The sequence below is a fragment of the Bidens hawaiensis genome, unplaced genomic scaffold (genome assembly GCF_021521415.1).
Source record: "Bidens hawaiensis isolate Kalapana, Puna unplaced genomic scaffold, B.hawaiensis_p1.1 tig00057539_1, whole genome shotgun sequence".
Lineage (NCBI taxonomy): Eukaryota > Viridiplantae > Streptophyta > Magnoliopsida > Asterales > Asteraceae > Bidens > Bidens hawaiensis.
In genome coordinates this window covers 7,720-23,914 of record NW_027500369.1, presented here as the reverse complement: position 1 = coordinate 23,914, position 16,195 = coordinate 7,720, and the positions used below count along the sequence as shown (strand labels likewise).

General features: G+C 37.7%; 1 protein-coding gene and 1 non-coding gene across 2 annotated transcripts; one reads left to right on the top strand and one right to left on the bottom strand.

Annotated features, from left to right (window-relative positions):
- Nucleotides 1-3,576: 3,576 nt before the first annotated feature.
- Nucleotides 3,577-4,737, bottom strand: LOC143601899 (uncharacterized). The gene is made up of 2 exons (XM_077079177.1): nt 4,243-4,737; nt 3,577-4,143 (listed from the first exon to the last, which is right to left on the bottom strand). The coding sequence occupies exons 1-2, from the start codon at nt 4,735-4,737 to the stop codon at nt 3,577-3,579; spliced, it is 1,062 nt and encodes a 353-aa protein (XP_076935292.1).
- Nucleotides 4,738-5,643: 906 nt separating this feature from the next.
- On the top strand, nt 5,644-5,750 carry LOC143601900 (small nucleolar RNA R71). The gene has a single exon (XR_013147744.1). It is a non-coding gene; the product is annotated as a small nucleolar RNA R71 (small nucleolar RNA).
- The last annotated feature ends 10,445 nt before the right edge of the window (nt 5,751-16,195 follow it).

The window sequence follows — 16,195 nt, the reverse complement described above, 5'->3', positions numbered from 1 at the left end:
ATATTCCCAAGTGATAAAATACATGAAAATGAAATGAAAAACAAACTAACTTAGCCAAACCGGATTTCTAACCAAAAATGGGTGAAAAATAAAAGGCTTTATGGCTAAGTGGGCGATAAAAAATAGGGCGAAAAAGAAAAACACGGGAAAAGGCAAAACATGGGCTACTAGGGGAATAATGTGGGTAAGGGAAATATAAGTGAAAAATGGCTAGACATGGGTTTATCCTAAATTCCTCAAATGGTTTATACTATGTATGTGTATATGGTTTGAAATGCATGCCAAAAACAAGTTCTACTTTGCAATAATCACCCGGCTCACTCAATTGCCCGCAAAAACATGAGCAAAAACAACTGACGAGGCTAACTCAGGGAAACGGGCGGAATGGGTAAGAATGTGAATCTTTTTGTTTGTCATGTTTAAAGGTATGTCTTTTTAAAGATTTTCGACTTGAATGTCTTAAAGATTTGTGCTTTAGGACAATGCAATTAATGTTTGAATTAAAAATTGCTTAATGGTTATTATTTGCTAAAAAATTTGTTTAGGAGTTTTGAAAAAAAAAGGAAAAAACATTTAATTAATTTTAGACAAACAAAGCTTAAATTCCCTCCCCACACTTGAATTGTACAACGCCCTCGATGTACAACAAAAAACTATAAAAGTAAAGTGCAAAGAGAGAACAGAACACTCCCCTGAAATCCAGAAAGCTGCCAGAATGTGACTCCCAAGACTCGGAAATGTGGCAATCCAAAGACCCGACCATGCAACCGCGAGCGTCCAACAACCAACCTGGCAAAGCAACCAAAGCAAACCAAAAAAAACCAAAACATGCCCATGACATGCTCAATAAACACAACAATCTCAAATCCATACCATAACAAAAGAACCAAATCCACAATACAGTCCATAAGATAAAGTCTACACACCAACAAAGTACTACACAAATAAACATAAACACAAAGTAACATTAAACACATAAAAAAATGAAATTCCTAAACATGCTAAATTTTGAAGGAGTCGATATCTAGACTCACGCTCCCCACACTTATTTCATGGGTTGAAGGACGAGAACCTCCAATGCAACCTCGACCGGCTTACTTAAATAGTGTTTCAAACGATGACCGTTCACCTTGAAGATGCGTCCATCCTCATGGCCGATCTCAACGGTGCCATAGTAGAACACTTGCCTCACACTAAAAGGGCCGGACCATCGGGATTTCAATTTCCCGGGGAATAAACGAAGGTGAGAATTGTAAAGCAACACACGATCGCCCACTTGGAATTGTTTGTGGTTCTTCAAGCGGGTGTCATGGAGCCTTTTGGTCCTTTCCTTGTAAATTTTCGCATTCTCATAAGCTTGGCCTCTCAATTCCTCAAGCTCATGAATCTGACCAAACCTGTTTTTGCCCGCACATGAAAGATCAAGATTAGCACTTTTCAAAGCCCAATAGGCTTTATGCTCGAACTCAACAGGGAGATGACACGCTTTCCCGTACACCAATTTAAACGGTGTCGTACCAACCAGCGTTTTATAGACGGTACGGAAAGCCCGCAATGCGTCATCCAGCTTCTCGGATCAATCCTTACGGTTCTGACTAACCGTCTTTTCAAGGATTCTTTTGATACCCCGATTGGTGACCTCGACCTGCCCACTCGTTTGCGGGTGATATGGTGTAGAGAAGCGATGATGAACACCATATCGGGACAATGCCTTTTCCAACTGGGCATTACAGAAATGAGTCCCACGGTCGCGATCAATGCTTTGGGGGCACCAAAGCGAGAAAACAACTTCTTCAAGAATTTCACAACCACCTAGCGTCATTAGTGGGCAAGGCTTGCGCCTCGGCCCACTTTGAAACATAGTCAACGGGTACTAGAATGTAACGATGGCTGAAAGAAGTCGGGAAAGGTCCCATGAAATTGATGCCCCACACATCAAAAACCTCGCAAACCTGAATCGGTCGCTGGGGAATCTCGTCTCGTGATGAGATGTTGCTTGCCCTTTGGCAAGCATCACAAGACTGCACCATGTCATGAGCATCACAGAAGACGGTTGTCTAAAAGAAACCGGCGTCAAAGACCTTCTTCGCGGTGGATGTGGCTCCATGGTGTCCTCTGGTCGGGCCCTCGTGGCAGTGACTCAGGATTTTGTGTGCTTCATCACCATACACGTATCTACGCACGAGCTGATCGGCCCCGACACGAAACAAATAAGGATCCTCCCAAAAATAATGCTTAACATCTAGAAGAATTTATTCTTTTGCTAGTGAGTAAGGCCCTTCAAAACGATCCCACTCGCAAGAAAATTCGCGATGTCCGCGAACCACGGATGATCATCATCTCTCGTCTCGGTATGCATGAGGAACTCGTGGGGGAAATTGTCATTTATGTGGACCCCCACTCGTTCCGATGAAGCTGAGCACTCAAGACCAGAGAGATGATCGGTCGCGACATTCTCAGCGCCCTTTTTATCACAAATCTCAATGTCAAACTCCTGCAGCAATAAAATCCAACGAATGAGTCTCGGCTTCGCATCTTGTTTCCTGAAAAGATAACGAAGTGCTGCATGATCCGTGAACACAATGGTCTTAGAAAGGACAAGATAAGACCGAAATTTATCGAATGAAAAGACGACCGCAAGGAGCTCTTTCTCGGTAGTCGTGTAGTGCTCCTGCGCGTCATTCAGAGTCCTGCTTGCATAGTAAATCGGGTGAAAATGTTTATCCCGTCTTTGTCCTAAAACTGCCCCGACTGCAAAATCACTAGCATCACACATCAACTCAAAAGGAAGAGTCCAGTCAGGGGCTACCATGATAGGAGCGTTCACCAATTTCTCTTTCAACAATTCAAGTGCAAGAAGGCACTCAGAGGAGAAAATGAATGGGGCATCCTTCTCAAGGAGCTTAGTCATCGGGCGGGCGATTTGGGAAAAGTCCTTTATGAATCGCCGATAAAAACCTGCGTGACCAAGAAAACTCCTAATAGACTTCACTGAATTTGGTGGCAGAAGCTTAGAAATGGCATCAATTTTTGCTCGATCGACCTCAAGCCCCGCCTGTGAAATCTTATGCCCTAACACAATGCCCTCCTTCACCATGAAGTGGCATTTCTCCCAATTAAGAACAAGGTTGGCTTCTTCGCACCAGGCCAACATTTTTTCCAAATTTCTCAAACAATGATCAAAAGGACTCCCAAAAACATAAAAGTCATCCTTGAATACCTCCATGGAGTCCTAGATCATATCATGAAAAATCACCACCATACATCTTTGAAACGTGGAAGGGGCATTACACAATCCAAAGGGCATTCGATGGTAGGCGAATGTGCCATAGGGACATGTGAATGTCGTCTTCTCCTTATCCTCAGGAGAGATGGGGATCTGAAAATATCCCGAGAAGCAGTCAAGAAAACAATAGAACATTTTTCCCGACAGTCGTTCTAACATCTGATCGATAAAGGGGAGGGGAAAATGATCCTTTCTCGTGGCGTCGTTGAGTTTGCGGTAATCAATACAAACTCTCCATCCCGTGACGGTACGAGTAGGAATTAACTCGTTTTTCTCATTCATCACAACCGTCATACCGCCCTTTTCGGGACAACCTGCATAGGGCTCACCCATGGGGAATCAGAGATCGGATAAATCAATCCAACATCGAGTAGCTTGATGAACTCTTTCTTCACAACGTCTTGCATATTAGGGTTGAGACGCCTTTGATGCTGCACCACAGGTTTGTACTCCTCCTCCATCAAGATCTTTTGGGTACAAAAGGATGGATTAATCCCTTTTATATCCATGATCTTCCAAGCGATCGCATGCTTGTTCCTTTTGAGAACCGTAAACAATTTAACCTTCTCCTCACTCGACAGACTCGAAGAAATGATAACAGGCAAGCGGGACCCATCCTCCAAAAAGGCATACTCCAAATGGGATGGGAGCTCCTTATAATCAATGGATGGTGGGTCCTCAACTGAAGGTTTTGCCTTAGGCTTGGCAACGCGGTCAACATCCTCAATTTTCTCCAAATACTCAGGAGGCTCGTGGTCTACACCATAAACCAACTCCTCAAGTAGAGGTTCAATGACAAGGTCAGAACCAACTTCACTAATCAACTGAGTATCCATAGAACTCTCCTCACACGTGCCCTGAAGGTGTTCACACACACAAGAATCATTGGTATCAATGTAAAGTACGTCATCATGATCCTGTGGGTGTCACATGGATTTCCCAATATCAAAGGTTACCTCCTCGTCTCCAACTCTAAGAGTGAGTCTGCCGGTGCAGACATCAATGAGAGCTCTAGCAGTGGCTAGGAAAGGACGAACTAGGATAAGTGGTACATTTTTATCCTCATCCATGTCTAAGATCACAAAATCGACAGGAAACACAAATTTATCGATTTTCACAAGCATATTCTCAACTATACCCCGAGGATATTTCACAGAACGGTCGGCAAGCTGGATGCTCATGCGAGTAGGCTTAGGCTCACCTAGGTCTAGTTTGGAAAAAACGGAATAAGGCATCAAGTTTATGCTAGCACCTAGGTCGGCTAAAGCATTACTAACCGACAAAATACCGATCAAACAAGGAATGGTGAAACTGCCCGGATCGGTCATTTTTTTGGGCAGTTTATTCTGAAGGGCCGCGGAACACTCCTCATTCAAAGTCACACAAGAAAGCTCCTCCAACTTCTTCTTATTTGAGAGGACCTCTTTCAAGAATTTAGCATACTTCGGCATGTCTTTCAGGGCATCAAGGAACGGAAGATTAATGTGTAAACCGATGCGTCAACAGGAATGGTAGTCCTACCACTCCTCAGGGTAATAGCCTTAGCATCAACATTTGGATTCCTTTCGGTGTTACTAGGAAGGCTACCCTGCTGTCTCTCAGAGAAGAGTTGAGCAATCTGTCCAACTTGATTTTCGATGGTTTGCATGGACGCTTTCTGATTCCTCAACTCAAGATCGTGCCTCTGGAGAGTCTCATCAATTTTTAGGTTCCTTTGCTCGTCCAGCTTGTTTGAGGTCTCGGTCTTAGCCAAAAGTTGGGACAAAAGGCTTTCAACACTAGTCCCCCCACCTGATTGATTACCACTGCTGGAACCCTGAAATTGAGGGATTTGCTGGTAAAATTGATATTGGGTTTGACTTTGATAATTTGGCTTTCTGTCAAAACCCGGTGGCATTTGATTTTGATTGCTACTACCATCTTTCCAGCTGAAATTGGGGTGGTTTCTCCATCCCGGGTTGTAGGTGTTGCTGTAGGCATTATTTTGGCGGCCCACAAAGTCAACATCCTCCACCACCATAGCCTGCTGGCACTGACTGGTTTGGTGTTTTCCGTCACACACACCACAACGAGAACTAGATTTGACAAGATCAGATTGCATTTAGTCAAATCTTTTGGTAAGAGCTTCTAACTGGGCGGAGACAAGGGTGTTTGAATCAACTTGATGAACACCCTTAATGGAAGGAATACTACGAGGTGGATTATACGCGAAACTCTTCTTAGAGGCTTTCTCCAAGATATCAAGTGCCTCATTTGGGGTACACCTACCGAAATATCCTCCCGCAACCTGATCGACGACCTGCTTTTGTGCCTCGGATAAAGCGTCAAAGAATGTACGGCATTGAAGCCCACGGCTCAAACCGTGATGAGGGCATTTTCTCAACAAGCCCTTGAACCTCTCCCATGCAGCATGAAGTGACTCATCATCATCGACATGAAAACCAGTGATGTTTGCTCGGAATTTAGCAGTTTTATCGGGTGGGAAATATTGAAGAAGAAACTGCTCAACTAATTGATTCCAAGTGGTGATGGAACCGGAAGGGAGTGCCTCTAACCACTCCAGAGCAGACCCGCGAAGTGAGAATGGAAAAAGTCTAAGTCTCACGGCATCATCAGAACAATTAGTAATTTTGAATCTCGCACATAATCGAAGGAAATGTGAAACGTGAGCATGAGGGTCCTCGTTCTGGAGACCATGAAAAGAAACAGAATTTCAACCATATGAATGATGCTCTACTTGATCTCGAAACTAACTACAATCTCGGGTTGCGTGACGCTGCTGCCATAACCTTCAAGTGATGGTGTGGCAAAGTCGTCCATGTGACCTTGATCGTTCGGGTCCGCCATCTCTTCTTCTATCTCGGGGGTGTCGGTATCCTCCACTTCTTCGTTTTCAATGACCTCGGCGACCTCGCGTGCTTTCCTCCTTAAACCTTCTCGAAGATGTCGCTCGGGCTCAGAAAGAGGTGAAACAAGCTCAGGACCGGGCGTGGTGGACATTCATAACCCGAAAGAACGCGGAACGGAAAACGAATAAAGACACGGAAACTAACTAGAAACAAAACTAAAATAAAAATAAGATGAATAAAAATGAAATAAAATAAAATATGATAGATCAAAAATACCAACAAGGCTAATCAAAGACTCGGATCGTTCCTTAAAAATCACTGTGTCCCCGGCAACGGCGCCAAAAACTTGACGTGTGTGAATATATATATATATATAAAAATGTTAATAAAAGTTCCACACAAATCGGGTTTTAAAATAGGTTTTCACCTACAACTAAACCACACACGAAAGGCAAGTGTACCTATCGTTTGTAATAAAGTGTTGGCAAGAACCGAGTATCAATCCATGGACACGACAACTTTCTAGTACTAAATCTTTGTAGGTGGTCAACCGAACAAGTAAATCTCACTTTGAATTTTAATTATCTAAACTAGCACACAATGAAAATAAGCAAGTAAAAACACAAGAACACAATCAATCCAACAAACTACCTAGACATGAATCCACTCCAATAATATGATAAAGTAGCAATGATATGGTAAAACATCATGAATCCAAACATGAATACTAGATTACAATCAAGCAACCTAATACTAGGAAATAATCATCATGAAGGATCTTCAATCAAGAGATAAACATAGACTAACTTGTTTGTCAAAACAACAAAGTCTCATAATCAAAGGAAAGCTAGTATGAACAACATTCTAACCACCTAAGATTACACTAAAGTAGCCAAACACATGAAATTAATATCAACTTATGAAACTTTAACTAGCAAGTCATCACCAAGTCAAGAATCATAACAACACTCATCAATTTTCCAATATTAAGTGTAGGTTTCCATACTCATCAATAATATTATAATCAAGTTAATCTTTACTAGTCATTCCTAACTTAGTAATGTAAACAAAGAAAGCATGAACATTCAAAGTTTACAAACAAACATTTAGAACATAGTTTTCCAACATGAATGCCTAAATATTTGTAAAACTAACAACATTATGCAACTCTAACAAGTATGAACACCATCAATATTAACTTATAAATTCAATCATATTCTTGAAATAACACCAATTTACCAAAATCATGCATAGATAATTTATCACATTAGCAAAAGCTTCAACATTGTCTAGATAGCAAAAGTAATTAGCCCATAAGGCTTAATACAACTACAATCAAACTAGAAATAAGCTTACAAAACATGTTCAAGAACAAGGAAATGCAAACTAAGATCAAACAAAGATTGAAGATTAGAAAGAGGATCTTGAGGATGGTGGAAGCCTAACAAGATGCTTGCAAAATGAGTTGAAATCACCAATTATTTGAGAGAGTTCTAAAAAGTGGGTTAAAACTCTCCTGGCTCTCCTGTATTGTGAATGGCTCTTTTTTTATATGTCGAAAGGGAGACATGGTCATGTTTGTATAGAGACATGGTCATGTTCAAGCAAAATGTAGATCCAAGCCTCTGATTGGTTCTTTGGTATCTTCAGTATTGTAATATCTCATGTTCAAGGAGTATACACTAGTGCCTAAGGGTTAAAAGAGTGGTCAATAGTGTATGCAATGGCTTAATGCTGAATATGGAACCACGACTTCTTTTGAAGAAAAAGGGCTGTAGCTGGTTTGCCAAGAATGTAATAACATGATCATGTCATTTGAAAGACATGATTATGTCATCTTAGAAAAGGTTGTGAAGTTGTAATAACATGATTATGTCATTTGAAAGACATGGTCATGTCTTCTTATGTTTGTTCAATTTCCTTTTAGTAGCCCTCAAAAAATTCCACAATTCACCAACAAACCCCTCACAACCCTGGAAATTCACAATTCAATATATAAGTATATATTTTCCATTAATTCCCACCAAAAGTGTATAAATGAGGTAAGAGATGTGCAATAAATATGTATAAATTTGGGCACATCAAATTTCAAGGCCCAATATGGCCCATTAGGACATGTATGACTTGTTTTGTCTATTATGGTCTAATATGACTCCCTATAACACGATATAACCCTTAAATATCTAATGTTACATATCACAAGCCATAATAGGCCACTAAGAGATTACAAGCACTAACATGGCCCATTAAAGCGACTATGACATGAAAAAAGCTATAATGGGCCACTAACACCAACAAGGCCCAATAAGACCTATTGATGAAAGTATCACATGTTATCGGCCATTAACATCTAACTATGACTAATGACATTCCTATACAACCTTCTTAGAGCAACTATGATGTGATAAAGGCTATAATGGGCCACAAACACCAGTTAAGGTCCAATAAGGCCCATTGATGAAAGTATGACATATTATTGGGCTTTAACCAAACTATGACTCACTAAACTCATATTCAACACTTTTAGAGCAACTATGATATGATAGAGACTACAATGGGTCACTAACAACAATCAAGGCCCAAGACGGCTCATTAATGCAAAGTATGACATGCTACTGGGCGTTAACACCAACTATGAGTCACTACACTCCTATACAACCTGTTAAATTAACTATGACATGATATAGATATATTGGGCCATTAACAACAATCAAGGCCCAATATGTTCCATTAATAAAAGTATAACATGTTATTGGGCGTTGACACATGACTATGGCTCACTACACTCATATTCAACCTCCTTGTAGCGACTATGACATGATGGGTGATATAATGGGCCACTAATACCAATCAACGCCATTTGATGAGACCAACTATGACTCACTACACTCCTATACAACCTGTTAACGTAACTATGACATGATAGACCCATACTGGCCATTAACAACAATCAAGGTCCAATAAGGCCCATTGATGAAAGTATGACATATTATCGGGCGTAACCAAACCATGACTCACTAAACTCATATTCAACCCTTTTAAAGCAACTATGATATGATAGAGACTACAATGGGTCACTAACAACAATCAAGGCCCAAGACGGCCCATTAATGCAAAGTATGACGACCAACTATGACTCACTACACTCCTATACAACCTGTTAACGTAACTATGACATGATAGAGACGATATTGACCATTAACAACAATCATGGCCCATTAATAAAAGTATGACATGTTATTGGGCGTTGACACATGCCTATGGCTCACTACACTCATATACAACACTCTTGTAGCAACGGGGATATGATAGATGCTATAATGACCACTAATACCAATCAAGGCCCATTGATGAATGTATAACATGTTGGCCATTGACACAAATCAAGGCCAAATAAGGTCTATTGACGAAAGTATGGTGTGTTTCAGGCGTTAACAACTAACCATGACTAATGACAGTCCTATACAACTCTTTTAGAGCAATTGTGACATGATAGTTGTTATAATGGGACACTAACACCGATCAAGAACTAGTATGACCCACTAATGAAAGTATGGTTTATTGGGCATTAACACTGATTACTACACTCTTATAAAACTCTTTTAGAGCAACTATAAAATATCACTTGTATTTATTTTATATGTTTTTATATTTAAAATACAATTTTTTTATATTATATAAGTTTTAATTAGTTGTTATACATACACACACACACTAACAACTCTTTATTTTAATTAATAAAAATAAATTAAATTCATATTTAGTTCATATTAATTTCACTTCCCTCAAAATTTCAAATTAAATTCAACCCCCTCTTTTATTCAAAAAATTTTAAATTACCCTCTTATTCTTAAATTTAATTTGACCACATATTTAACCTACTTTTTTTTCTTTCTCTTCATTCCTTCTTCTTATTATTCTTCTTCATCTCTTTACACCCACCATAATCCTCAATCATTAATTCTCTAACTCACTCAATTCTTAACCAAATCCTTTGATTCCGGACTCTAATCTAATTATTTTTGCCAGAGGAATTCACGTGTGGTGTCGGTTTTCATCCATTCTATCTCGTTTTTTTTTCCGGATTCGTGTTGAGTGTGAAGAACCCTAAGAACCAAGTTTGGGGATTTTCAATTTTAAGTGTTATTTCTTGTAATTGAAGCTTGATACATCTTCTTTCATCGCTAAAAAGTTATGTATTTCACTTGTTTGATGACAACAGTTTGCTGACAGATTCATTTTCGTTTATTTATTGGTATGTAACTTGATGTTAAACGATGATTACTGAACGATTTTTTATTCTAGGATATAGCACTATGAGTCTAGTTTTCAGAAAGGTAAAGTTTGTAATTTTTGGACAGGTTTTGAATAGTTTTTATGATTTTACAAAAACAATGGTCAAAGCTGATTCGGGGAGTTATATTTTGGCCTATCTTTCCGACACCATAACTCCCTAATGACAAAACCAAACGGGTTGTTTCCAGTTCTGAAAGTTAGTATTATGAGTTTTGAAGACAACCCAATTTTTCTTGCACAATTTAGATTAATGATTTGATAGGACCATTATACAAGTGTTTGTTGTGCAATCTGCTGAACTGTTGGTACATATATTTAATGGTTGAATTATTGTGAGTTTTGTATGTATGAGAAAAATATTATAAATTTTTTTTGAGAAACCTAATTCATATATTCTACTGTGGTAAATTTTGTAGAATTTATACTTAATCTTTTCTTAGTGAAAAAAATCAGTTTGTACATGCTATAATCTGTCTCGTGAACTAAGTGATCATAAGTTAAGTTGTATGATGAATGTTTGGTTGATTTGCCATGATACGATGTGTGAATACATCTTAGGACTTTTTAGTACAGTTGACATTGATTATTATCACCAACAAGTCATCGATTCAAGTTTTTGTTTGTGTATACATTATGTCTAATGTGATTGTGCGTGATAGTCTTCGTGCTTTGAGGTTTCGCCTCACATTAACCCTTTACTAGTTATGATGCTAATATTTTAACAATTTTAGGTTCAAAAAGTTAGAGCCGAAATGGAAAAAGATGAAAATAAGTCAAGAAATGAGTTGGAAGAACGAGCGCAATGAATGGAATAAATGGAAAAAATTAAGGAAAACGAAGAAAGGAGGCAAAAACAATTTGATTAGTTTATGAGAAAGTTTGAGGTCGGTAGTAATTAGTAGTAGTTTCAAATATTTTGAATTCATAACTTATTAGTGAAGATTTGTTAATGTAAACTTGTTTTGAATTTATGTTATTGTGTTTGTTAAACTTATGAAATAGCCACATTTATCTATGTGTGATCAAAAGTATGATAATAGCCACACTTTATATTACAAAAGCATTATGTGTGACAAACGGTAAGACAATGGCCACACCACAAACTACAAAAGAGTGTTTGACTGACAAGTTCATATTTTTAGCCAAATTGACAATAACATCCAGTGTCTATATGATATGATTAGCCACACAATACCTCACTATGTGTGACGAAAAGTTTGACAATAGCCACACTTTAAATTACAAAAAGCATTATGTGTGACAAACGGTAAGACAATAGCCAAACTATAATCTACAAAGGAGTGTTTGGGTGGCAAGAAAACATTTTTAGCCACTTTTAACGTAATTTCTAGTGTCTGTATGATATAATTAGCCACTCTATTTTTAATTTAAGTAGCCATTTCTTTGCTATATCCACACGGTATAAGTCACAATGCAAGCTTAACACAACCCTATTGGCCACATTATTATAAAATTCATGTGGCTAAAACATGAATTCATGTGGCTGTATACGTGCAATGATCACTAATAGTAAATAGTCATGTGGCCATTTTCTACCGTTTAGCCACACTTATTGGAGAGGATTCTTGATTGCCAACAACTAATGCATGTACCCTTTAGCCACACTTACTACCACATAAGGCCACTAAAAACTGTGTGTGGCCATATCATACCCACGGTGTCGCGACCTTTGGCCACATATGACCTGAACCAAATGTGTGTGGCTAAAGACCTACGGCCACACTTTTTTCGTGTGGCCGAAGGTCAATTTTCACGTAGTGTTATCAAAGTATTCTATCTTTCAAGAACATGAATCGATCATGAATGATTGGCAATATGATTGTCAATCACCAACTTTGAATTGTTGAATTAAGATAGTGAAACATTTCTCATCAAAAGATAATTGCAAAATAACCATGTACTTTACTAAACTAAATCACATGTTTTATATAATCATCAAGTAAAACAAAGCTTCTTCATAAATTTTAGATGGTAAATGGAGTTTAGCTCATAATGAGCATGGTTATGAACATTAAAATGGATGATGATAACAAACACATGATTAAACTAAAACAATCTAACTAAATATGGATGAATCTTCCTTCTTAATGATGATGGTGGATGGATGATGATGATGATCTCCAAGCCTTCAAACTCTTCATAAGATCTTCAATATGAGTGCTAGTGGGTGTTTTTATAAGTGAAGGATGAAGCACGATCCCGTGCTTAGGTAGGCATGCCCCCGTGATTTTATTGACATGTGCTACAATTGTTTTTTCTTTTTGTTGAGGGTGACCACGGCCCCGTGGTCAAGAGGCACGGCCCCGTGCTTTTGTTCTCAGTATTTGTCTTTTATTGTAGATTTTTGTCTTTTCTTGTGTTTAAAAGCATAGGGGCGTGCTTCTTGAGGCATGGGGGGTGTGTTTCTTGCTTTTCTTGTGTTTTCTTCCGTATTTCTTCGTCTTTTCACTTGTTTCTTCATTTGGGGCTTGGGTTTACCTGAAATTGTATTTTATTATGATAAGTAGCCTTCTGTGTTATGTTATTTGATAGAAGTTGCAGTTTTAGAGATTATTTGATGCTTAAAAGATGTATAATTTTATATACATCATCCATCAAGCGTGCTTGCCTTTTATAATGGCTCAATAGTCGATCCCATTTGATAGCTGTTCTAATGGCCACTTTATAAAATGCACCCTTAAATTTAGTTGGACACCTTATATCACACAAAAACCCAGTGGTTGCTCTCCAGCTACACCATCTCACCTGGATGGGGTGGGCTACGTCACTATTTATCTCCCCATACCTTTGAACAAATGATCATAAATACTTAAACTTAGTCACCCGCAGGACCACTTGACCCTCAATGGTGATTTGAGTGTCCTCGACATTACCTACTCCACTTAAGTCACAATACAAGTAATCGATCTTAGATTGACTAATCCTTAAGCATCTCCCCTCTAAAGCTACTATCCATTCCACTAACTTCGTATTTTGACTTTCTTTACTCTCCGAAACTAACACAACGTCATCCGCTAAAATCAAGCACCAAGGAACAATAACATGGATTGACTTTTACGTACAACACGTCTAGGATAACCGCAAATAGAAATGGGCTCAAGGTAGACCCCTGGTGGAGTTCGACTTCCACAGAGAAAAGGTTAGTGTCCCCTACAAAAACCTAAACGCTAATCGCAAACCTAGCATACTTATAAGTAATTAAGTCTACATACATCTACGAAACCCCTATACTCTCTAATGTAACATCCCGAAACCTTCCATGTCATTTTTCTCAATTTTCCAATAGGGACAAATCTGTAAATAGGAAACGTATCATACCAAACCTAGTCACGAACGTTTCCTAAATCAGACGGGGCGTCTCATGCGTCACAGTTATTAGAAGTGGTGGTACGCAATTATGAGATGGATCGTATCATATTTAGACATTCCGTCTAAACACGTCTAACAACATGAGATGTCAATATCGTTTGCTACATGGCAACTCGCAATTCTGACTCATCCCATACTCTTTGGCCTAAAAGAGCAAGCATAACACGTCTATTTCATACACCAATCATCTGATTATCATCTCATAATTAACATTTAGCTAGTTTAGTGTTCTTGATGTTCTAAGAGTTCATAAGCAAGTTCAAGTCGATTCAAGGTGATTTAAGTCAAAGTTCAAGTTCTGATTAACTTCCAAAAGGTGTTACGAGGATTCAAAAATCATCCCTAGGTTCTGAATTAACATAGAAGTAAGGTAGGGATGTTAATACTTATTTCAGTTCGGTTATTAAGTTTAAGCTAGTATCCAAGCTATTATAAATCAAACCTCAATCAGAATAAGTTTACAAAAGTCGTATAAGTGTTTTTATTCATGTTCAAGATCATATAACACTTAAACAATCATTAGAACGAGGTTAAACTGATTTTTACCCTTAACAGGACAAACAGATAGATTAGATGGACCGTCTAATCCTTATACGGTCTGTCTCATCTTTAATTTTGATACGGGTCAAAACCATTTTATACGACATGTCAAATATATACGGACTGTCTCATTTTGATACGGTCCATCTCAAATCAAGCTTAGTCAATAGTTTAAACATCATGATACGGTCCGTCTCATATTAAAATTCAATAATATATTCATAATTAAGTTTTAAACCTTAAAAACGAGCCAGTCTTTATAAACGAGGTTAGAAACGATAAAAACAGGCCTGTAACAACTCGGGTTTTCCGAATTAATACTTTTATTAATATACCCGACTCGTTTCGACGTTCGGATTATTTTATTTAAAATATTTGCGTTTATCGAGTTATATTTAATAATTTATATTTATATCTTTAACGTTTATACATTTTTAGTCTAAAGTATGTAGTTCTAACTTCTTGTGTCCATTCCTTAACTCCAGGGACCAGATTGTAATCTCTTTGTTATAACCCATTTAACCCAACTGGATATCCAAATACCCAAACCATATCCATTTCAATTTCTTGTACCCGAATCAACTAATCACCCAATTAAGCTAGCAAATCTGGTTGCAATCACAGTTTTGATTTGAGAATCGTTTACTTACCTTAAACGCGGCCTCACCGACGTATTGTACAAGCAAATAATATCAAATTGATCCGTCTTTCCTTTTATTTCTAGCCGACAACCCTAATTACTTATTGAACATGTAATCGTTGTTATAAATTCAATTAAACTTGCAGATCTCATATTTACACCATTGACAACTTTAACCCTATCATTAATCGTAGTTGTTTTGCTGTTTGGTAGCATGTTCGTCAATTATAACCGCCGGCCACTGCTACCATCGATTAACCATATCCGGTCATCGTCTAAGGTAATTAAACCCATGGTTGTGATCGCGATTTTTTGTTCTCCGTTAACCCTATGGTTACTTTGATCCAATATAACGAATTGGATCAGTTTGTTGTTAGGGTTTATGTAATCAATTGTTAAAGGACAATTGCTGTATATTAAATTTTGAAACTGATTTCCTATCACACGTCGCTAATGGCCTGCTGGATAATGCATATGACTTTGGGGGCAGGGGTCGCTTGTTCGAACCCCTGCACCCTGCTTTTTTTGATTTTATTCTTGTTTTGTAATTATAAATTGTTTAATCTTTATAATAATAATAACAATAATTAATAAGGATTATTTCACTAAAAACCGACATTTTTATACTCGTTTACTTTCGTTTTCATTCATGTATTTACACAACGGTATAATTATACAAATAATATTCATATATATAAATATATAAAGTATATCATAAATTAAATACTAATGCTTTAATATATGTAAAATAATCAAGTAAACTAATTTTTTTATATATAATTATAAAACTACAAGTAATATTTACTTAGTTATGTTTTTATGAATTAAAATAATTATTTTATATAATAAACCTCAATATATAATATTAAATTATTATAATCAACGTTCATAATAAATTCGTTACTTAGCGTACTCGTTCGCTCTCATTTCTTTTAGGCTTTAACGTTCGCGTGTGACTTTTCTCGTATTCTCATTATTTTAATCATCTTTCGTCAGTCTTTGAGGTAAGTACCACATTCCCCTATTTTACTTGTTTTCCACGTTTTGGGGACATATGCGTAAATATACTTTCTTATATATATACTTATACACAAAACTGCAACTTTGTCTTATGTGTTAACAACTTATACCTTGTTTATATGCTTATTTGCTTTGTATGCTTTCGCATTCGGAGAGTTCCAACATAATCTCAGT